This window comes from Syngnathoides biaculeatus, chromosome 10, assembly GCF_019802595.1.
Source record: "Syngnathoides biaculeatus isolate LvHL_M chromosome 10, ASM1980259v1, whole genome shotgun sequence".
In the NCBI taxonomy this organism is placed as follows: Eukaryota; Metazoa; Chordata; class Actinopteri; order Syngnathiformes; family Syngnathidae; genus Syngnathoides; species Syngnathoides biaculeatus.
In genome coordinates this window covers 18,222,723-18,247,773 of record NC_084649.1, presented here as the reverse complement: position 1 = coordinate 18,247,773, position 25,051 = coordinate 18,222,723, and the positions used below count along the sequence as shown (strand labels likewise).

Sequence of the window (25,051 nt, the reverse complement as noted above, 5' to 3'; positions counted from 1 at the left end):
TTTCTTTTCATTAACAGTCCTGATGCTGTTTGTCTTCTACCACTCACCTTATGCCTTTTGTGTTTCAAATCTCCAAGCCTAATATTAACAGAGCTTCGCCATATTGTAAACATGCAATTAACCTAGATGATTTCTGAGTAGGCGGCACGGTGAAGCAGCTGTAAAGCGTTGGCCTCACACTTCTGAGGTCTAGGGTTCAATCCCAGCCCCGCCTGTGTGATGTTTACATGTTCTCCGAGCACTCAGGTTTCCTCCCACATCCCCAAAACATCCAACATTATTTGGACACACCAAATTGCCCTTCGGTTTGATTGTGAGTGCGACTGTTGTCCGTCTCCATGTGCCCTGCGATTGGCTAGCAACCAGTTCAGGGTGTAACCCCCCTCCTGCCCGATGACAGCTGGGATTGGCTCCAGCACTCCTGCGACCCTTGTGAGGATAAGCAGCTAAGAAAATGGATGGATGGATTTCTTAGCAACTTCATCTTATGCCTTACAAAAATAAATGCTTTATTTTAATTTACCATTTTTGGAGAGGTATTCATTTAGCAATAGGTAATTATTGCGGTTTTCAGTGGTGCATTCCACGGAGAGTTTTTTTTTTTTTTTTTTTCTTCCAAGGACAGAGAAACCTCTGAACACAGCCATGGATTTAAAACTAATCTCCTCGATTGTGACACTTCTAACGTTTATCCTAAAACCTTTTTCTCAAAATTCTTTATTCCTTCTTTTTTTTGAACCACATACGCAAATACCATATTACATTCTTAACTGTAATAGAAGTGTAAAAAAAAAAAAAAAAAAAGTTAACCATAACACAAAGTACCTTCACGACGACTTCAGCTTTTTGTAGCCAATGCTAATGTGATGATAGTTGAGTCAACTTCAACTAATCAATGAAGTAATTGATTTTCTTTCTAAAGACACCCACTCACACTCCACATCGCCCTTGGTTGAACTGACACCCTCCCCATCCCCCCCAGAATCGTTCATCCAATCACATTGAGACGCTTGCTCATCCAATCACATTCAGTTACCTTGACCTGACCTTAGCATGGGCCTTCAGGAACTTGTTACTTACATAACTCAGAACTTGTAAAATACATTCACGTAACACAACTGCAAGGTCGCCACGTGCTACACATTACAATAGTAGAATATAAGATGGAGAGTGTTGGCCTCACAGTTCTGAGGACTGCGGTTCAAATCCCGGACCCGCCTGTGTGGAGTTTGCATATTCTCCCCCGTGCTTGCATGGGTTTTCTCTGGGGATTCCAGTTTCCTCTCACATCCCAAAAACATGCATTGATTGAAGAATCTAAATTGCTCATAGTTGTGCTTAGGTGTGAGACTATCGTCTGTCTCCATGTGCCCCGCAATGGACCTTTCTGATGGGGATCTTAAGCTCCGCCCCCTTACCCACAAGCTTACAAAATGGCGATTGAACATATCATGTTTGAAGTCGATTCTCTATCGCGTATTCATGATGATATTGGGGTATGTTTTTTGCTAAATGCGTCAGACTTGTCCAAAAGAGTTCTACAGAGAGGTATTCCACGCAAGGATATGTACAGGGAATTAAGATTTTGGAGGGAGCAGGACGCAATGTCAGAGTTACAGTGAAACGTTGGCAATCGATGCAAAAAAGTTTGACACCTCACAAACTTCATATTGAAATCCAACAGGATAAAATAGTGGAATCGTACTGCGCATGGAAAGCAGGGTGAGTACTTTTTACTTGGAAAGATCACGAGTAATATCATTGTAGTCTTAAGAAGTGAGTGGGTGTATTCATTTGACTTGGCTCGTAATGGAACCCAGTGCTCCGTCTTAAAAGTCTGATGTGATACAAATAGACAACTAGACATTTCTCTTGCCTGACATCGCGCATTTACGTATCCCAAACCCAACTCTTTGGCATAAAACATTACAAACTTCATTCAGCAGGTCAGTGATACACTAACAGAGTGAAAGTTGTTTTCCTGGAATGTATAAAGCACTGATAATAATTCAATCAAACTCTGACAAGATACTTCTCCCTCACTTACCTTCGAACATACAGCCTTGTGTTTCTTGATATTGTCCACATTTAGCTGTACGTGTGGTCGTCCGCAAGCCTTAATCCATCTTAGACACTTTGTCAACTGTGTTTTAGGCTTGTACGAGTGATTGACAGGTCGGAAAGGTCCATTGGCTGCCAACCAGTTCAGCGTGTAACCCCCCTCCTGCCCGATGACAGCTGGGATAGGCTCCAGCAGTCTCGCGTCCCTCCTGAGGATAAGCGGCTCAGAAAACGGATGGGTGGATCAAGGATGAGGGAATGCTTTACAAAATGTATTGTATGTTACATTCATTTGCTGCAAGAGTGTTAAAAGATCCAAACTGCTGTGAAATCATGGAGATGCGATCTGAGTGAGTGAGGAAATAAGATGACAATTGAGAGAAACGAAAGTTGTTTTCTTTGAACAGTCATTCTTAGAGTGTATTCATCACTGAAATTTATGCTACAGCACATTTTTCTTTTCACTGTTAAAGGAGGGTGTTTGATAAATTCACTGACATGAAGATTTGGGTACTTTTCAGCTAGCATGGTTACTTGCCTATTTTGCAAACACACACACACACACACACGGATCTGTGTGTGTTTATGTGTATACAGAATGTTCATTTGAGGCTGTACTTGCATATTTTGCAAGTAACTGTGCTATTGGTGTCATTTTCAGTCACATACAGAATTGCCACACGCTTGCGGCATCGCTGCTAGTTTGTTGCACGAACCCGCCACCTGCTGCTTTCGCCGAGGTGTCCATGTTGTGGCTAAAACACGATTTGCATTGACCGCAACAGAACTGTCATTGCGGAGCGACACATTTGATCTGCTGAGATCCCCAAACGTGGGTCTTTGAGATGCTAAACTTAACTTGACTTGCCAACTAGACGATAAAGCAAATAGTCACTTCAATAACTAGCTATGGAATACATAGTGAGAATGTCAGTGTAACACCCAGTACTATTTTTTTTCCCCCCTCATTTCATATCTCTGCTTACGGCTGCTCTTTTCAACTGTCTCAAAAAACGCTTTCAATGGACATTGAAACTGAGGTCTACTGAGGTATAAGAGAGTCACGCATTAACATCCTCCATGACAGCGGTTCGATGTTTTGTGGGGGATTATCTAATTGAAGCAAATCAAAATCTTAAGTACGCTCCCAGAACCTGTAACTTTAGTTTAGAGATGGTATACTAATTTGCTAGAAATCTTTATTCTACAACGATTTGTGTCTGTCTGAGTGTACTCAGCAAACAGAACAAATAAAGAAAAGCTCTATGTGGCGACAAGCAAACAGGACAGGATTTCACAATTTGCAGATTTGAGCAAGCAAATCTTCGCCATGAGTGGGCATTTTTGTGATTAAAAACTGCCAGTGATCAAGTCATTATTTTATTTAGTACTTGCACTGGTAGCCGAAAAAAAAAATTACTGTTTTTGTTTTCATGGTGAAATTGCTTCAAAATTATTCACATATACAGTATATATATTCTGACATCATATAAATCGATAAAATGAATTAAATGTCCACCTCTAGTTCGGAATCCTGTGATTAACTGGCGGCCAGTTCAGGGTGTACTACGCCTCTCGCCCGAAGATAGCTGGGATAGGCTCCAGCATGCCCCCGACCCTTGTGAGGATACAGTGGGGCAGAAAATGGATAGTTCAGTTCTCAGCATGTAACTGTCTCGTCGTGGTAAGGAGAAACATTTCATCCGAGAGGAGACTGTGGATGGCAGTATGATCATGAGAAGTTAGCACATCTGCCTCACAGTTCTGAGGACTGGATTCAGATCTGGCCTCCCTGCTGTGGAGTGTGCATGTTCTACCTGTGCCTGCGTGGGTTTTTTTCCCCCAGGTACTCCAGTTTCCTCACACATTGCAAAAACATGCATGGCAGGTTTTCACTCAAAATTGCCCATAGGTATGAATGAAAGTTTGAATGCTAGTTTTGGTTCTACATGCCCTGCAATTGGCTGGCAAACAGTTCAGGGTGGACTGGACCCTGCTTCTTACTATGCTCTAGCATGGCTGTGACCCTAGTGAGGATAAGCAGTGTAAAAAAAAAATGGATGGATGGAGGACAGATAATCCATTTTAAAAATATTCAATACTGACAGGCCTACTTACTTCCCACCACAGCCGAATAGACAGCAGTGTGCAGTACAGTCCATTTGAAAAAAAAAAATAAATACTTTGTACAAAAGTGTCTTTGAATAAGCAGACTTGTCCAAACTTCTCCCTAATGACTTTCGACAATTGTTTGTGGTCCAGCCTCCCTTTGGGGAAGATCACTGTCTGCCATCAGCCCGCCTCCCTCTGACCCGTGGCCCATCCGGCCCGGCAGGCCCAGCAGGACAGTCTGGACCTCGGTGCAGCATGTCGGCGTTGGCCCTGCAGGGAGTGACCGGCGCGCTTCAGGTCCTGTCGTGCAGCTCCGGAGAGAGCCGGTCACAGCTTCTCTCTGTCGAGGCCGGTCTCTCCTCCTGGTTTGACGGATGACCCACTGCCCCAGGCAAAAGCGCCTCCTCTTTCTCCCATTCTTCTTCCTCCTCCTACTGCAGGTCAAACAACGCCTGGTGTGATGGCCATTGTTGCCATTTTGTTTTCCATAGCATTGTACGATTTGTAGGCTGTTCTCCAATTGGACTCATTGCACGCAGTTCATGCTGCTTCTATATCTCATTTTTTCAAGCAATATTTTTTTTTGTATAGGTCTTTACAATCTATTTGTTTAACTGTCAATTTTTCATGAGTACACGTGTGTTTAGCAAGTTAGAATTTAAGTTTGAATTTAGCACCATGGTATAAATACAATTTTATTTTCAAACATTTTATATATGGTCAATATAGAGTGCAAATTTTTCTCCTATTGGAGGTGAGTCCGGAACATCTCCCCAGTGTAAGAAAAAAATTATTTTAGCAGGAAAAAAATTGGAAAAAAAAAAACAATCTACGTTATAAGGACAAAAGATGTCCAGTTCTGAGGAAAAAAAGCCATAATACTATAAGAAGAAAGCCACTATGTGATGAGGAAAAATTAAAAGAACATCTTTACAGGAAAAAGAAATTAAGAATTTTAACTGAGAACAAAGTCATAAAGCCTCAATAATTTGTGTTTTTGAGAGAAAAAAAAAAAGAGCAGAGGGCGAGTCGGAACACTGACACAGAGCAGTCTTTGTCTTGTACAGTCAGGTTAAAAGTAAAGTATGTTCAAATTATTATTCATTATTATTGATGTTTTTATGCTATCATAATGATTTTTACATTTTTTTATTGATCTGAAATATCTATTTGCTGGTCTACCAATGCCAGCGACATATAGCGAGAACAATTGGAAAATGTTCAATAAACCTATGTATCCACTTTTGTCAAATCATACAACAGAACAAGCGACGGCTCCCTACAAACAAATACATCTTTGTGTTTGACGAGAAAAAAAAAAAAAGCCCTGACTTCACACTGAATAAATACATTTGTGCCTCTGTCTGCTGACAACGCACAAAAAAGCGGGCTTTGCGGGAGGACGAGGTGTCTCTGAAACTTGAGATCTTGCAGTGGAGGGATAAAGATGCCAAAGTACCATCGTATACGGAGAGTTTATACAGAGAATGTATCTCTTCTTTCCAAAGCAAGAGTGCTGGTGATGTGCTCTGGTAGTCCCTTGCTGGAAAACATGACACAGATCATGTGTCTGCACCGCCATCTTGGCTAACGTGTGAGTACTTTGCTCAGGAGTATCTCTTAAATGAAGCGGGGAGGTAAAACAAACAACAAAAAACACCGACCAGACCGAAACAGCCAAATCGAAACGTTTGGACAGTTTTCAAAAACCGAAAAAGCTACTGCCCCTGCGACCTGAATGGTGATAAGCAAAAGAAAATCTACAGTGAAGAAAATAAGTATTTGAACGCCCTGCTATACTGCAAGTTCTCCCACTTAGAAATCATGGAGGGGTCAGAAATTTTCATCATAGGTGCATGTCCACTGTGAGAGAGAATCTAAAAAGAAAAATCCAGAAATCACAACGTATGATTTTTTTATGATTTATTTGTGTGATACAGCTGCAAATAAGTATTTCAACACCTGAGAAAACCAATGAGAAGAATTTGGTACAGTACCCTTTGTTTGCAATTATAGAGGTCAAACGTTTCCTGTACTTGTTCACCAGCTTTGCACGCACTGCAGGAGGATGGTGTTCTTGGGATGGAACTCATTCGTCTTCCTCCAAACATGGTTAGTGGAATTATGACCAAAAAGTTCAATTTTGATCTCATCTGACCACAAAACTTTCTTCCATGACTCCTTTGTATCATCCATTTGCTGTCATTGGCAAACTTAAGACGGGCCTTGACATGTGCTGGTTTAAGCAGGGGAACCTTCCGTGCCATGCATGATTTCAAACCATGACGTCTTAGTGTATTACCAACAGTCCCCATGGAAACAGTGGTCCCAGCTCTTTTCAGGTCATTGACCAAGTCCTGTCGTGTAGTCCTGGGCTGATTCCTCACCTTTGTAAGGATCAATGAGACACCATGAGGTGTCTGGTGTCTTTGGACAACTCTTTAGTCTTGGCCATGTTACAAGTTTGAGTCTTACTGATTGTATGGGGAGGACAGCTGTCTGTATGCAGCAGCTAACAACCTCACACAGGTGCATCTGATTCAGGATAATACATGGAGTGGAGGTGAACTTTTAAAGGCAGACTAACAGGTCTTTGAGGGTCAGAATTCTAGCTGATAGACAGGCGTTCAAATACTTATTTGCAGCTGCGCCACACAAATGCATTGCTTAAAAAAAAAAAAAATATATATATACATTGTGATATCTGCATTTTTCTTTATAAATTATCTCTCCCACAGTGGACATGCACCTACGATGAAAATTTCAGACCCCTCCATGATTTCTAAAGTGTGAGAACTCAAGACTCATTGTCTTCACTGTATGGACATGCTGTGTACACGATAGACCCATTGATACATATTCTAAAATCACCACTGCTCTGAAAGTGTCATTCAAAGCAAAACATGATTGCTGCAAAGGCAAAAGAATTTATGTTGGCCTCTATTTTGATCTCATTTAACCGCCAAGGTGTACCTAATAATGTGGCCTAAGAGTCGACAAATTTGCATCTATCGCGGGGTTTCAAGTTACATGTAAACTAAAGAGAAAAGTCCCCAGGAAGTGCACCTAAGTGCTGATATACTGACTAAAAAAAAAAAAAAAAAAGTGACACACAGAATTTTATGTGAGAGCATAAATTTGATTCTTCAGATGCTAGTGAGAGACTGCCAGCAATGAAAATGTGCAAAAACACTTGAATTTCTTTCAGTTATCTGTCTGTTTACCGCAGCATTAGGTCCTGACTTTAGCTTTGCCAACACAATTCTTTGGTGCTTGCCAGCACTTGTCATCCTGAATACATTTTTGGGAGAGAAAGCCATGAATATGATTGGGTACTACACAAACACTACAAGGTGCGATACATCACTTTCAGTCCAAGGTAACAGATTTTGTCTGTTTAGCATCTTACGTGAAATGTTTTTTTTTTTTTTCTTCAACCCGATGGTTGGTGTAAAAAGCTGTGCCAATGAAGGTACAATTTGTGAAGTGTTTTTGTGTACAAACACGGGCTAGAGAGAGGAGATTTTTTTTTTCTACCCAATTGACAGTATCTGCTCTTCTATTAAGGAGAGTTAGGACAACATTGAAAAGGTAAAAAATGAAAATAAAAATGTTATAAAAGGGAAAACACGGCGCTATTCCCAAGACATTAAGTCAGTTAAGCACAAAGATAATCATGCTTTTTATTTTTTCCTTTTTCCTGAAATTGCACCTTCCTGACCAAGGACAACAAGGACAGAACATGTCAAGATAGTTTTGCTATTTTCATAGATTATCCGTAGTTCTCCTTGGACCAAAAAGTGAACTTTTGGGGGGAAAAAAATATATATCTGTGACCAAATTTTTTGGTACATCCACAATTATTTCTGCTTTCACACAGCACTTAATCATCTAGCCTACCAAATACTCTTTTCCGTGCGAGTGTCACATGCATATCGCCAAACATATCCACGTCTACACATTCAACGTATATGCTGGTTATCAAAAGCAATCGCTGTCAATGCTGTCAGCTAATGATGATCAAACTAAGCTACAAACCCAACGTTGTGTTGGGCGGCGACTCGCCTCCAGTAGCCAAATCCGAAAGACAACTCCCGCGGCCCGTGAGAGCGATTCTATCGCAACTCCGTTCGGGCTGGTGTCACGAGCTCAATAACTATCAGCAATCGTCTCGAAAACAATGTCGTTGATAAATGCCCATTGTGTGACATCCCCCCCCCAACGATACGCATCATCTCTTCAACTGTGCTCAAAAACAGACCACGCTGACGGTGGAACACCTGTGGAGCGCCCCGGCCCGATGTGGCTCACTTTCTGGACCTTGATACGGAATAACGACTGTCCGACTTGGCTACGACAACAACAACATTGATGATCAAACACCGAAGTGCTGCTTATATTTTGGCTTTGACATGATACTGCTTCCGTGTATTCCAGTGGTCGGACTACACTTTGTACTGTACTGGGCCGGTATCGTGTAAACTAGCTGAACTGTTGGGAATATTCAGAATGGCTGGATCGCAAACACGTTCGGAATCAGGCAGCTAACAACAGATTTACCGTACTTGCTTGTTTAATTATGTACTTGAGGACAAGCACACTTGAGAACATACTATTTGTATACAAGCAATGAAAAAGTCAATTTTCCATAATATTTCCCCTTTAATGTCTGAATTAAGATGCTCTGGGAGGAGGGGGCCTTGGTCGAAAACACCTCAGACGTAAACGGAAGGGGGAAAACTTTAATCATATCAATATTTAATCTGCCACTATAATATATTGGAAACCGTTTTGAATTTCAAATCAGACAGCAAAATGATTACATTCCCTCTTCGGGTCCTGTCAGAGCTGAGGGCGACTGTGCACACACTGGAACATGCGTGATTTTTGCCATTTTCAATTCCAACCCGGAAGAAAATGATATCAGATGAGTTTTCTAAGTTGTTGAGCATTTATGACATGATATGGCTTAGTCCATTTCCCCCTATCATTTCCTTTCTGGAGCTCTGCCATTGCAACCTGCTACAAAGCTCTCGAGCCATCTTTACACATATCAGACAGAGAATATCAAGCGGTTTCCTGGCGCTTTCTGTGGTCCTCCCCGTTCCGCAGATTACCCATTTACCAGTGGAGCCTCCAACCATGCATGGGAATTATTTCATGTCACGTTTAGGAGATGGGGGGGGGGGGTGATCTACCATAATGGATGTGGTGAGCAAAGAGAGGAGAGAGAGAGAGAAAACAAAATAAGGTATCAAGTGGATATAAGAAGTCTTCATACCTGTGTGGAAATGCCAGGTTTGTTCTGTGATTAAAAAAAAAAAAAAAAAAAAAAAGCAACACGACAATATTTTTTCATTTTTTAAATTTGCATTCACGTTTTTTTGGGGGGGTGGGGGCAGGAGAGTGGATCAGCTGGTAAAGCATTGGCCTCACAGTTCTGAGGACCCGAGTTTGATCCCGCCCGAGTGGAATTTGCATGTTCTCCCTGTGCCTGCGTGGTTTTTTTCCGGGCACTCCGGTTTCCTCCCACATCCCAAAAACATGAAACATTAATTGGGCACTCTAAATTGCCCCAAGGTGTGATTGTGAGTGTGGCTGTTTGTCTCTATGGGCCCTGCGATTGGCTGGCAACCAGTTGAGGCTGTACCCCCCCTCCTGCCCGTTGACAGCTGGGATAGGCTCCAGCACTCCACGCGACCCTCGTGAGAATAAGCGGCAAAGAAAATGGATGGATGGGTGGAGACTTTTTGACAGTGGAAGATACTCACAGAATGGATGGTATAATTTTATATAGGAATTTATGGCCATTTCAATTTGGAATGTAAAACCAGATTCAAAAATCTGCATCAGATTTGAATCAGAATACACATTACCAATTGTGTTGTGGTCTGTGGTGAAATGATACATTACTGCCGGATTTCACACACAATGCCATTTTGGGCTCTGTGGGATAGGCTCCAGCACTCCCGCGACACATGAAGGCAACATTAACAGGAACAAGATTGGAACTGTGCCTCTTTCAAATGTGAATTGGGGGTCATACTGTAGAATATACATGCCGAAACATTAAAAATAAACATTAAAAACACTTGCCGTGAATATAAAGCAAAATCATTAACAGTACCATTAAATATGATATAACAGAGGTGTGTGTAGATCTTTAGATAACTGAAATAATCCAAGACCACAGCCAGCAAAGTAATCAGTCCAACTAAACGGTGTCACATTTGACATTTGGATTATTTGTCTTGTCACACTTGCCTAGTGTGTAGTTATTTACGTGGACTTTGGTTGTCTGCCCGTGCGGGTTGGTTCACACATCACATTGTCGCATTGGAAATCTGTCAGCTGAGACACCCATTTAAAAACAGAAAAATACACCGTATCTGTCAAATCAGATAAAGGCATTAAATTGGCCACTTTGACTCGCAGAGAAAAATGAGCACGATGTTGTCAATTTCTGGAGAACTGGTGCCTTTGTCACCAATCAATACCCATCCTTGAATACCAATGAGTACGTGTCTAAAGTATATTTTATACAACTTCCTATAATGATCTTGACGCCCGAAAAATACAGTGGTGCCTGGAGATGTGAAGACCACGACTATGAGGGTATGGGGGGGGGGCAGAGGAGTAGGTGTATTACATCATCGTGGCCTGAAAAAAGTCATAACCGGGCAAAGTAAGACAGATCATTAGCAACATTCAACAAAAGCCTCGGGAAGCTCGAAAAAAATGAGACGCAACTCTATCAGGGGGAAGGTCTGGCAGACCCAGCACCGGAACACAATCCCAGGCTGACGTTCTGACAGTCGACAGCTGACAGGCGGCTCGCACGCCAACAGGGTTCACGTCGGAACGTATCAGTTTCAAACTGACAGGTCCGGCAAGAAAGAGCTTGCTAAAGTGGCCCAGAATGAACAAAGACAAAAAATAAATAAAATGCAGTCGTATCATAGGTTTACACAACAGTAGAGAAAATGTGTATAATCATGACTGAAACCATAATATGTCCAGAACTAAGGTACTACTAAGTATGATATTGGTGGGATCTGCCATACTTCAGCCAGTGCGTCATCAAAGTGGGTTCAAAGTGATTATTTGACATCAAAATGTAATTTCTGCCAGATTTAAACAATGTTAATACTTTGACAAAAATGGGAAATACATACAATTTTTCCCCAAATAATTAAAATCTGAGCCAAATTGTGATTTAAAGTCATTTTGAATCCAATAAAATTGTAATGAAAAAAATATTGGCTAATTTTAGACATTTTCATTTTTTTTGCATAATTTTTTTTGGGTAAAAATGAACAAAGAAAATGTGCTACAAAAATGTTGTCACAGTTGAAATAATTTCGAGTTTAAGGTCAAATTCAATCATTTGAAAGTTTTTGGTTTTGTGCAAAAATACATTTTCATTCCAAGTATATACGAGCTGAATGTCAATTTAGTTATTTCGATGAAACCACCTTGGTGATAATGGCGAGACATGAATAGAGCGCTTGGGTCAGAGACCTTATCCAATAAATAAGGACTTGTGGGGGCAAATTAGCGGATGTAATGAATGAGGAGGACCTTTTGTTCAAAGCTTCATTTAAAGTAAGGATAGACACTTAGTGGAATACAAAAGGAGGGCAAAGTAGTTAAAGTTTGCCGCGCAGGCGGCTAGTAGAGAGAAAGAGAGGCGCTAATGACCCCGATTAAAACGGAACGTCTTTGTGAACTTTTATACTCTTCGCCAGTTGACGCTCCGGAAATAGATGACGCGCACCCATGGCTGGGGAATTTCATATTTCCAAATAGCACTAAGGTGACTCAAAGTGGCAAATGTTACGGGTGAGTTGCACTCAAATGTGAAAACAGCATGAACGATGAAATTGATTTTGCTCATGGGTTTGTGAATCAAGCATTTCTGAGTTTCAGCTGTCCACAAACACTATGTTAATATGTACAGTATATATAGGCAGATATTTCTCCTTTCCTCCCTGAGTTTTAGAGCAGAAGAACAAGAACCCATCCAGTTTTTATCCGGACTTCGGACCAGCGTTGAGGGGACAGGCAGGGAACCAACCCACGCCATTGGCGTGAGATGCAGCAGCATGTAATACTAAACTACCAGCGCTGATTACTGAAACAGCATGTAGAAAATCTAATTCTCTCCAAGCAGAAAAGCATGTGACCCAATGCAGGAAACAGGTTAGCAAACTTACTGTTTATGCTGCAACAACGAGCATAACTGCAGGTTGATGACATGATGGTTTGAAGTTGAAGATATGTACAATACAGTATATTATTTATTTATTCAGAAGACAATCCAGATGTTTAAAAGTTCCTTACAGGTACTTTGTCCTGGTTCCACCGTTTACCCACACCAGAAGGAAGTGCTTTGACCTGTTTTTCTCAATCTGGAAGTTGGTTGCATATATAGAGCTTGTGCACATGACGTCACCATTTTCACGTCGCCATATTGCCTGTCAAACACAGCTCCTCGTCATTGTGGGAGACATTGAACCGGAGGAGAATATCTACAATACCCGAGACCTGTTGTGCTGTTCGTTGTCACAACAGACGAGACAAATATTCATAGAGATAATTTTATGGAATACCAGCTGAAAAGACAAGAAAAGATTGATGGATTTCGGCAATTAAACGTGATGGATGGTGCCCAACCAAATACACATGCCCGTGCAGTGATCATTAAATTTCAGGTAGGAATTACTCTTCTCAGTCTCAAATCACCAATAAGTATTTATAATGCCAAATTGACTCATTTGAGAACAATGCGTATTTCTAAAAAGAAAATAAACCGTGTGTTGCAGAGAGGTTTATGTGTGGCAGCGGTACGCTTCTGTGTATGGAGGATCCGACTCGCTGTACCCCCTCCACCCGAATCATAGTTAAAGAATGCGGGTTTGTGTAAAACCAGGGGTCATTTATTTAAAGATTGGTATTTGTATTGAAAAAAAATCTGAGTGGCTCCATCACTATGTGGTATTTATTCTTGATTGAGAACAACAAAAGTATTTGTATACGTCCAGACTTTTCTACGCTTTCAAACTCTTCCGTCTAAATCTAGACGACTTACTCACCAGATCCATGTGTAGATCCAGTTGTCCAAGACAAGCGGAAGGGAATTAACGGTCCAATTTCTTATTGCCGAAAACATCTACTTCGGGATTAAACATGGGTCCTCTATGCCAAGTGTCACTAATTTTTCCACGTTACTTTGTTTATCTCTTTCTAAACGTCTAACGTTATCGGACAAAACTCTGGGCGTCGTGCTATGAGACATTTTTGTGCCGTCTCAACGGACTTAGCATTGAACAATGCATTGTTTGACCGGTAATATCACCAGTCACGTGATTTCAGTGACGTAGAGCTCTATACTGCATGCCTTATTCCTGACTGGCTTGACAATAACAAGCCAAGTATTGGCACATCTCACAAGATGATCCAACTATCAATTTCTGACAAAGCAACCACATTTCGATTCCAAATGTGCTATTACAAGAGGAGGGAATTTTTAAATTCTAGCAATAAAAGCATCACTGGGTGACACCAGTGCTCTGCAAACACGTTTCTCTTCCATTGTCAGGCAACGCCATGGGTGAGTAGTTTTACTGTGAGTGTTTCAGTCATTTTGCTTGTTTGATAGTTGGAAATAGTGAAATCTTAAATGAGCCCGTAACTAATTAAATGAATTTATTTTACATTTTCTGCCATGAGATAGTTTCCTTAAAAATGAGAACTACCTGGAAGCCAGTGGGCAAGATGCAAACACATTTGTCTTTCCCTAAAAATTCACTGCTCAAGATGGTGGGAAATCAATTGCAAATAAAATAAACGAAAGCCTTTACCATTTCATGCAAGTGGCTTGGCTCATGTTTGGCCTTTTGGGAAATAGTTAAAAGCGCAGCTTTGTGGCGTGTGATTTGTTTTTTTCACTCCGAAGGAGGCGTGCAGTGATCTCTGACACTAGAGAGGAGAGTAAAGACTAAATAAATAGGAAACGGTTTATAATAGATGGAGGAGATCATGTGAGATGCATAAAAATAAACGTTCGCCTGCAATACAACTCCTACCTCAATACTGACAACAATGCTATTCAAACAAAAAGCAAACTAGTTGAACATATTTAAATTGGCTGATTATAGCCGGTCCAATTATGCAAATATCATCTCGACATGCAAAGTTTCATTAATGAAAAGTAAAATCTGGGTTTTTGTCAATTTACATTGTACGAGAAAGCCAAATTGCCTTTGCTAATTGATGTGTTTTGATAGATGCAAATGAGCAGATTATTTTGAAAATAATGAATTATTAATCACAATCAAGCACGCTAACAAGCGTGATTTATTAACTGATTTCTCCATACCACATTTGTCAGTGCTCGTTGCATGCCAAGCTGTATTTTAATGATGCTGTCTGTCCCAATCAATGTCAAAGTATTCCTGTAGAGGAGGAAAAAAAAAAGTCACTAATGAACCTTTCATTGTGCTGCGTTCTCTCTCGCAAAATCTGCATTCCAGTACCATAATAAATCAGTGATACAGTGGGCAATCTTCATTATCATGGGGTGGCGCAAGAAAGGCTGGTATATAGTTAAAATTGTAATTTCAGAAATTGCGGATGAAGCCCATTCTCCATTTGGCCAAGCATTTCCAACTCAGTTAACTACAGCTACAAACATTTCATAATCTACTACACAGTACATTGTGTTTGTGTGCCCCTCCACCTTGTAATCATGGTTAACAAGCGTATAGTTTTAACTACATGCAGACCCAGTGGGCCCCCAGTGCACGGTTATCTACAGACTTTGGAAATAAGTCAAGCCACAATGTGACATGAGTGAACCGTCTAATTAGACGGGCTACACACTTGCCACTGCATTGGGAACGAGAAACAATCCAAGACATGATACGATGACCCTGGCCAGCCACAAACGTTTTTTTTATCAATTACCATTTAGACGATTCATCTAGCGACATAAATATCACATGAAACTGGAAGCAGGTAAGAAGGATCCCAGCTTGTAGGAAAAAAAATGGATGGATCGATGGAGAGATTGATGGGTCGATAGAACAGAAGACGGATGGACAAAAGACAGGAAAGAAGGATGATAGGACCGTACCGTTATTGATTCAGGGTCGGCGGAATGCGTTCACTGACTTTAACAGCAAAAACTCCTTCACATAAAAAGGAAAAAAAAGTGTGCAGGGTCTTAAATGTGGCTGTTTTTCTGGCTTGTTCATCCATTTATCAGTTCACAACCCACTTTGAGGTTCATTAGAATAATGTACCAGGTTAGCATGGGATGGACGGCATGCCACCATTTGCAGTCCAGTGAGGGGTGGCGGTTCCAACAGCAAAAAGACAGAATCAATTCTCCATGAGTTAATCTGCAGTATTTTCTACATTACGCATCCCGTTCAGGGTCATGGGTGAGTGATGCCAATCCCAGACCACACCCTGGAGTGGTTGCCAGTCAACGTGAAGTTATTTTATGCAACTCCAAGTCAAAGTTTACTGTCCGACTACACATAAAACAACCAATATTACACAGTGCGTGCCTTTAAATTTGCTATCTTAATCCTTAAACATAAAAGATAAGCTCATAATTAGCATCAATACGTTAGTGTGGCGGCACGGGTGAACAGCTGGTAAAAGCGTTGGCCTCACAGTTCTGAGGATCTGGGTTCAATCCCGGCCCCACCTGTGTGGAGTTTGCACATTCTCCCCGTGCCTGCGTGGGTATTCTCCAGGCACTCCGGTTTACTCCCACATCCCAAAAACATGCATTAATTTGACACTCTAAATTGCCCATAGGTGTGGTGGTGAGTGTGACTGTTTGTCTCTATGTGCCCTGCGATTTGCTGGCAACCAGTTCAGGGTGTACCCCGCCTCCTGCGCGCTGACAGCTGGGATAGGCTCCAGCACTCCCAGTGATCCTCGTGAGAATAAGTGGCAAAGAAAATGGATGGATGTATGTGTCATAAAGCTTAAAGAGACAGATGTTTGAACACAAAATATGCAGCAGCACATATAGACAGACCATTAAACAATATTCACTGGCATATATTCTTTGTTATCCATAATGAACAACTAATATTATTGCAGTTTATCGAGCTACTTATAGTTGCTGAGTGAAATTGTTCTTCGTTTGTCTATCATATTACCTGCTAGAGGGAAGCCCATGCAAACCAATGACCTAATCGTAATGCACAAACTGTTTCAATCTTCACATTCAATTTAATTATGTTCATTATTGTTGTAAAGTAGGATAAGGAGAAAGATGACTTGAGATACACATTTTGACTTCATGATTGTGGTGACAGGATGTATTAAACTCTTGTCTCAATTCACCAATGTGTTCAAAATAATAATACTGCACATAACAAAATGCTGTAATGCTGTATTTGTGTTAGGAACCGTTATAACTGAAACAGTGGCGAGAAAATGCATCCAGATTCTTCCATTTTCATCTTTTCAATGTAGTGTAATGGCTTTCTGCTCACATGTGCCAAGCTTCCACATTTCATGGGAATCATTGGTGTGTTTTTTTTTTTTTGTGTGTGTAACAAACAGCTATCAAAACAATACTGCTTGCCTTCACACTTTCACACTTGGCAGAGGTAAAAAGCAATAAAAGGAGACGGCGATAAGGTTGATAGATGCGAATAAGAAGTTCAGGCTCATTTGAGCAAAATGAAAAACACAAGTGAGTGGCAGTGACCTACATAGACGGGGTACAGACAGTACATTTAGTCCATCCATTACTGAGCGCCTTCTCTAGTGTGAGAATGGCAGACACGGCCATGTCAGGATGCAGTAAAAGCCTGTCAGTCTTCATGTGAGATGTTGAAAATCAATAGAGAAAAGTAAAATATTGTATACTTTAAAAAATGGCGCAGACACTTAGCACCACCTTTATACACTGCGTGTCCTTCGTTTGATTCAACTATAGCAATAGGTTGACTTCAAGATTTTTGGTTTGATCGTCATTTATTTCACTTTTTTTTTTTTCCTTCAAAACTGTGTGGGTAGGTTCAGTTTTAGTGAATATCTGGACAAATGTAAGGCTAGAGCAGTGCTTCAGTGGGACGTGTGGCCCCCCCTATAGAGCTCGTCCACCTACAGTACGTCATCAAATCACGTCACTGGCCGGAAGTGCCGGTCAAACAAAGCATTGTTCAATGCTTAGTCGGTTGGAGACGATGCGAAAATACATCTTATAGCACAATGCCCAGAGTTTTACCAGATATCGTTAAAAATTTAGAAGGTGATAATAATGGAAGGTACATTGAAAAATGAGAGACACTTGGCATAAGGACCCATACTTAATGCCGAAGTCGATGTTTTCGCCGATAAGAAATTGAACTTTTAACCCGCTTCCGCTTGTCTTGGACAACCCCGATCTACACATGTAGCTGGTGAGTAAGTCATCGAGATTGGATCTGTTCTCAATCAAAAAAAAAAATCCCACAGTGATGGACCCACCGAGATTTTTTCAATACAAATACCAATATTTAAATAAAATGACCCCTGGTTTTTGCACAAACTCGCATTCATTAATTATGATTGTCGGCTCCTCTGTACATGAAGCGTCTTGTGGCCACAGGTTAAACTTCGGTGAACTTCTCTATGACAGATGTTTTTTTTTTTCATTTTTAAGTATACATTGTTCTCAAATGAGTCCAACGCGTATTTAAAAAAAAAAAAAGAAAATAAAACGCTTGGATAGGATTTAGCCCCCGTACACGGAAGCGTATTGACGCCACACGAACTTCAGTAAACCTGTGTGACAGAGTGTTTATCTTCTTTTTTTAAATACGCATTGGACTCATTTGAGAACAATGCATATTAGGAAAAAAAAAAAAAAAAAAAAAAAGTCTGTCGGGGAGAGGTTTACTGAAGTTTAACGTGTGGCCGCAACATGCTTCTGTGTACGTTGGAGACAATTTTTTTTTTTTTTTTTTTTTTTTAAACGCATTGTTCTCAAATGAGCCAACTTGGCATTCTAAATACTTTTTGGGAAATTTGAGATTGAGAAGAATAATTCCTACCTGAAGTAAAGTGATCACTACGCAGTTGTGTGTATTTGGTTGGGCACCATCCATCACGTTTATTTGCCGAAATCCATTGATCTTTTCTCCTCTTTTCAGCTGGTATTCCATAGAATGATATTTTTTAATATCTGTCTCGTCTGTTGTGACGACCAACAGCACAACAAGTCTCGGGAATTGTGAATATTCTGCTCCGATTCAATGTCCTCAACACTGTCGAGCAGCTCTTTTGACCTACAATATGGCACCGTGAAAATGGTGACATGTGCACAAGCTCTATAGGGGGCGCATGTGACCCTGGGGAAAATGCTTTTTTTATTGGCCCAACTAGAATAAAGTGCAATTGCACATCCACTACAATAGTTGGCAGTAGCGCTCTAATTGTCAGAGTGTGTGCAGAGAGTATGAGTTGTAGCTATTAGCTTTAGTTTTTTTTTTTTTTTTTAAATTGCAACTCAAGTTGCTTTTGTTCACGGTTCTTTCCATGCGTCACTATAGTTATTTTTGTAGTCACCGTTCTAAAAAGGTGAACAATTAATTTTTAATTTTAACCACCTGCATGTTTCTGCATTTGAAAAGCTTGTTTTTGATGTCGGCGCCAACGAGTGACATCAAACGCGGCGACGCAAAGAACAACAAAAGTCACTTTATTTGCGAGCATAACGGGACGGTGTTTGTGGTTTCTTTTGTTCTGATCACAATAAATAATTAAGACCACGTCGCGTTTGAAGTCAGATGGCTGCAAACGTGCGAATGATTGTTACGCCACGAGGCCATCCTCAAGCTAATTAAACGCAACGCAAGATACCTTCTTGATCCTATAATAGCTCGCCTGCTCAAGTAAACAAAACGTCCAGGATGACACCTTGTACTGTGTCTGTTTAAAAATAAACATCTGTGGGTAAACTCGGACACCTCTTGGGATGATTAAAATGACCGCTTATTATTACTATGGTGACTTTTAACACAAATTAACATACTCATTTATTCATTGGATTAAGGATGGCTTCAGTTTCCCTCGTCCTTATTATTATACAAATGTTTTTTTAAACTGACCACTGCATGAACTGTGACTTGTTAAATTTCTTCACATTATTGTATAATATTTTACAATGCGTTAACCTCACAATTCCAAATTACTACAGGTTCTTGTACATGATACTAAACTAAACAAATTCTACCTTTTCTTTGAATTTCTCCCCCTGCTAGTTGCTCTTTACTTTTATGGATTCCTGTCTTAAAGCTCTTTATTAGATTATTCCGTTAAAACATCCAGTCATAAATCGAAAGCGCCTTTCAATATAATGCACTCTGGCATACAACACCAGCGTACCCGCGTTCAATAATGAACATAAAGTATTGATATTACTTTCCTGACTGACTCCAAAAAAAAAAAAATATGTATGGGCTTTGGAAAAGTAGGGATCTCATCACATTACTCAGAGTTTTTCATGCAGAAGATGTTAAGCCTGGATGAAGATCACTTTTGAATTTATGGCTGGCTGTGTTCTTGATTCAAATTGGAAATATTATGCTCATTGGCTTTAATTATAAAACAAGAGTTAATTCTTGGTCATATTTATTTACATTCTGAAAAGACATGAAACCCTCTATAGAACTCGTGCACCTACGTCATAAAAATCACACGACTTGCCATATTGCCGGTCAAACAAAACATTGTTGCAAGTTAATCCCGTTGAGACAAAACAAAAATATGTCTTATAGCACAACACCCAGATGCCGTTAATCATTTAGAAGGTGAAAGTAAACGAAGGTACGTGGAAAAATGAGAGATACTTGGCAAAGAGGACCCATATTTAATGCTGAAGTCGATGTTTTCGCCGATAAGAAATTGGACTTTTAATTCGCTTCCGCTTGTCTTGGACAACTGGATCTCCACATGTATCTGCTGAGTAAGTCGTCCAGATTTACACAGAAAACTTTGAAAGCGTAGAAAAGTCTGGACCCATACAAATACTTCGTTGCTGGATCTGTTCTCAATCAGGAATAAATCCCACTCACATATTTTTTATATTTTTTCCAATACAAATACAAACTCGCATTCATGAACAAAGACTGGAAAAAAAATTAGGACAGGGAGTCGTCTTCTCCGTACATGGAAGCGTATTGCGTGCACATGTTAAAATATGTAATATCTGCGACAGACAATTTTTCTTTTAAATACGGACTGTTCTCAAATGTGTCAACTTGGCATTATAAATACTTCTTGGTTATTTGAGATTGAGAAAAATAATTCCTACCTGAAATTATCGGTACTCAGGCGTGTATTTCGTTGAGCACCATCCATCCCGTTTAATTGCCGAAATCCATTGATCTTTTCTGGTCTTCTCACCTGGCATTCTATAGAATGATATCTTTGGAGAACTGCGTCGACTACTGTGACAACCAACAGCACAACAGATCTCGGGTAATTTGAAAAATGCTGCTCTGATTCAACGGCTCCCGCACCGCAGGGCAGCTTGGTTTGACCGGCAATATGGCACCGTGCAAACTGTGACGTCACATGCACGAGATCTATTGCAGGGTATGATGGGCCACATTGTAATTAAGGTTTACCTCACAGGGTCATGACTGTGAAACCATAATCTTGCAACCTTCTCATCATATTTAACACGGGAAATTTATCAAGTAAATTATGAAATCAGAAATCAATGGTAATGGGTGTTTCAACTACTGTTGTTGTAATGTTTGCAATATCTCAACATTATTTATGATGATTTGAAATTTTGGGACAGGTTTGAACAAAATTTTAAAAAGTTGATAGACGTGATTTGCCGGGGCGGGTCAGATAGACTCATGCGGCGGGTTGGATCTGGCCCCCGGACCTGGAGTTTAACACCTGTGCTCTATTGCATTTGTTTTTATTTGTGACAGGTTAGGGATAGGCTGACTTTGGGCTAGAGGCGGAGGGGTACACCAAATCTTAGTGGCGGGGAATTCGATCTAAAATGCAGTTTACATCGACAGTCAGTATTGGAGCGGATTGATACAACCTGAAAATATCGATAAAGTGTTTGTTTCACTCTTGCATGCGCTGCTTTGGATTCACCAAACAGGTGATGTCAGACCCGCCGTTTCTGTCTCAGTGCGCTCATGCCCTCTCTCGTGTTTCGATGTCGTGCCGTCACATGACTTAACAGCAGTCCACGCCAAATGGCAACTGGCGAGCGGCGAGCACTTGGGGAGGCCCTCTTACCTCACCCCCCCCCCCTCTCGTGTTCCGTGCCGTCACGTGACCTAGCAGTGGGAGCAAGCGACCCGCCATCTGCGCCCGCCCACTGGCCCAGCACGCGCACGCGACGTGTGCCATCTACAACACTGTGGGCGGAAGGATGGCACACGACGACGAGCGCCGCGTAGTTACATTTTCAGGTTGAAAATCGCACACTGCCAAGCTGCCCTATTGGGAACGACTCTGTAAGTTAGAGTGGCAACAACACAAATGTATACAAACATGAAAAACCAGGCCACAGCAAACTATGCCCTGCAGAAACAAAGAGAGAGAAATTGCCCCCCTCCAGCTCCACCGCCGGACCGCCAATTCAGAGGCAGAGGTCACTGGCAGAAGCTTTTCAACAAGCCAGAGAATATCCAGGTGTTGATAATAACGCTGGAAATAATATTTTATCATTATCATCATTTATCATGCCTTCAGCCAACTGAAAAAGTATATAAGTATAAATTCCATGGATTATGATGTGGGTGGTACAGTGGGTGACTGGCTAGAATGTCTGTCGCACAGTTCCGAGGTCCGGGGTTCAAATTCAGGCCCCATCTGTGTGGAGTTTGCATGTTCTCCCCGTGCCTGCGTGGGTTTTCTCCGGGCACCCTGCTTTCCTCCCATATGCTCAAAACGTGCATGGTAGTTTGAAGACTAAATTGACTATAGGTGTGATTGTAAGTGTGAATGTTTGTTTCTATGTCCTGTACAATTGGCTGGAGACAAGTTCAGGGTGTACCCAGGGTCTCGCCCGAAGATAGCCAGGATAGGCTCCAGCACACCCGTGACCCTAGTGAGGACAAGCGGAACGAATGAATGAATTAATGAAGATTTGACTCGGATTTAAGACCTGTCGGCACCATTTGGGACCAGTTGCAGTTGTCGGACAGAATTTTTGCCTGTTTGTTTTGTTTTCCAAACCTGTAAAAATCCCGTTTCCTGCCTGAAGATACCTGGGATAGGCTCCAGCACTGCCGTGACCCTTGTAGGGATAAGCAATTCAGAAAATGTATGGATAGATGGATTTGAACAGTATTTTTAGTGATCACTTTGTTTATTAAAGATGGAAAAAATAGTTTCATGTGTTACTGTTGTATTGCTTCTGGCAAGGTTATTATAATGGTAAAGTATGTTCTATTTACCAATAAACTTAATTCTGTCCAAGGTTTTAAATATTTAATCAGAAAAAAAATAACATTGCAAAAGCACTTAAACAACGCATTAGTTATTTAGCACTTCGTGCATCTTTTAATTTTTGAAAAGTTATCAGTAATGGCGATACAGATCGATACCAAAATGTGCAATCTCACACACCATTACCACAGCTAGATGGTCAAGACACCAATAACCATTCCAAATGACATTTGTACTATAAATGTGAGTGGTGAGTCAGAATCTGAATATAGAATACGACTAACATAAGTCTATATTGTGTAATGTAAAAGTACACCGCAACGGAATCGAGATTCGAACACCGAAGTGCATAAATGTGACGCAGACTTCTGAACCTCTCGTTCACCGTGATTTTTCAACAAATTAGTATTTGGTAGTACCATTATTTATGTGACTATGTCACTGTTGTACAATCAAAGTAAACGAACGTGGTCGTTAGTGGGCCCATACAAAAAAAAAAAACTCAATATGACGCACTCAAGACACGTAATGTTTGACGTCACAGCATATGTCAGCACAATGAACGCACAAACACAAATGTCATGCTCACACGTTCATCACCCTTTACCTTTGACGTGCAAAATAATCTTAGCGTATCGCCCCTAAATAATACTTAAATTCGCATAAACGAACTTACCAGCACGACGTAGCTCATGCGGTCATTGTGCACCGTCACAGATTGGTGCAATCGCAGCTGGAATATGAGTTCTGATTAGCGGTGAGCAGCGCCTTTTCATTGGCTGGCGCGTCCAAAGAAGAAGAAGAAGAGGCGCCAGCGGCTTGCGGTAACCATGGCGACGAAAGTCGCGAAGCCAGCTCCACGGATGTTATGTACTCGATACTTTACGTCTACGCCCGAACGTCACCTAATCTAAAATTGCCGGATATTATTAGACCACCTAGCTTTATTTCTGCTCAGGTGCTAGGTGTGGGAAAATGTTTAAGCACAATTATCAGGTAAACATACTTGATTTTTTTGGGGGGAGCTACAGCTAGCTAAATAACTCAACTTTTAGCTTTATCTTTAGCGGCAAGCTAAACAGGTGGAATGTGCTTGTTTTGCAGGGTGGAGCTGGGGTGGAGGTGTTCAGCGGACAAGGAAAAGACCCCGTGTCCAAGTGGAAACTCTGTGGTGGCCAGTCTGCCATTCGTAAAGTGAGAGAACATTTCTTTTTCCTAAACAGGTGCAATATTGATTGAGCCAAGTATGACTAAATGAAAGATAACTGGCAAATATCCTAAAGGTGTCCTTGAATTTATTATTTGAGATGCATTATCACCAAGTAACACTTAGATATCAAATAATATACCGTAGAGAACCCAGAACATCTACATGCTAACAGGATGCCGTGAACTCATCTTTTTCTTCTCTATCTTTATCTTTTTCCAGGAGTTTGATAAAGAAGTCAAAGGATATGTTTACTGTCTGGAAGGTAACAGCAAGACTGTGAAGATGCAAATGCCGGAGAATGTGAAAATGTCATGTAAGTTGACAATAATATGTGCCAGAAAGGTACAATTACAGTTAGTTAAACTTTAGGGCTAAGCATTTTTTGTGATGCCACCACAGACGGAACCAGTTACGGCTAAGAGAAAACATTTAAAAGGGTGTAGCTGCTCAGTAAAATATGAGCTCTACAACTGATTAATTATGAATCGCATTCATGCATTAAGTTTGCATTAAACCTAATGTACACAACACAACTTTTAAGTCCAGTAATACCTATAAAATGTCACTAGGTGAAATAGTTACCGTTTCTTCTCCATTAAATCTGTCAGGTGTCTTTAAAAGGTATGTTAATTTTAGGAATAGTTAGTAGACAAGGCGACAGTTTTCTGCTGGGTGGCACATTTGCCTCGCAGTTTCGAGGAGAGGGAGTGGAATCTAGATTCTGTTCTTGTGTGGAGTTTGCATGTTTTCCCTGTGCTTCTGTGGGTTTTCTCCCACATTCTCAAAGCCTACACGTTGGGATAATTGAAGATCATTTGGTTTTTGTTATTGTCAATGTTTTCAAACTGGGGTTGTCTTGGGAAAAGAAGAATGCTGTAGCAAACTGATGGATGAAGCTTTAATGAAGATGATTGCACAGAATACTCTATATATATTGATTTTATTATGTACTGTAATTTCCAGCCTCGAGAGTGCACCTGATTATAAGCCTCACCCAGGACATTTGTAAAAGAAATACCATTTGGTACATACATAAGCCGCACCTGTGTAAAAGCCGCAAGTGCCCACATTGAAACACACATTGCAAAATGAGATGTTTACAAAGTAAGACGGTACACAGAAAGCGTATTCAAAGTTTAAATGCCTTAGCTTATCTTAACATCGCAACAACACGGTAGCACTAACATGGCTGGTTTAAAAAAAAAAAAAAAAAAACAGTTGCGG

General features: G+C 40.8%; 1 protein-coding gene and 2 long non-coding RNA genes across 10 annotated transcripts in view; 2 read left to right on the top strand and 1 right to left on the bottom strand.

Annotated features, from left to right (window-relative positions):
- LOC133507197 (uncharacterized) overlaps positions 1 to 4,434 on the top strand; it is a 53,633-nt gene extending 49,199 nt beyond the window's left edge. For all 3 annotated transcript variants that reach the window (XR_009796765.1, XR_009796763.1, XR_009796764.1), the window contains 2 exons: positions 2,155 to 2,338; positions 4,324 to 4,434. This is a non-coding gene — a long non-coding RNA (uncharacterized LOC133507197). The remainder of the gene's footprint in view (positions 1 to 2,154; positions 2,339 to 4,323) is intronic.
- On the bottom strand, positions 4,141 to 23,374 carry LOC133507196 (uncharacterized). The gene is made up of 2 exons (XR_009796762.1): positions 23,294 to 23,374; positions 4,141 to 4,607 (listed from the first exon to the last, which is right to left on the bottom strand). It is a non-coding gene; the product is annotated as an uncharacterized LOC133507196 (long non-coding RNA).
- Positions 23,375 to 23,473: 99 nt separating this feature from the next.
- The window catches only part of cfap20dc (CFAP20 domain containing), a 42,507-nt gene continuing 40,929 nt past the window's right edge, over positions 23,474 to 25,051 (top strand). For all 6 annotated transcript variants that reach the window (XM_061831996.1, XM_061831997.1, XM_061831993.1 and 3 more), the window contains exons 1-3: positions 23,474 to 23,613; positions 23,722 to 23,811; positions 24,047 to 24,140. In XM_061831996.1, coding sequence (XP_061687980.1) covers positions 23,593 to 23,613; positions 23,722 to 23,811; positions 24,047 to 24,140 — 205 coding nt within the window. In that variant the 5' untranslated portion in view covers positions 23,474 to 23,592. The remainder of the gene's footprint in view (positions 23,614 to 23,721; positions 23,812 to 24,046; positions 24,141 to 25,051) is intronic.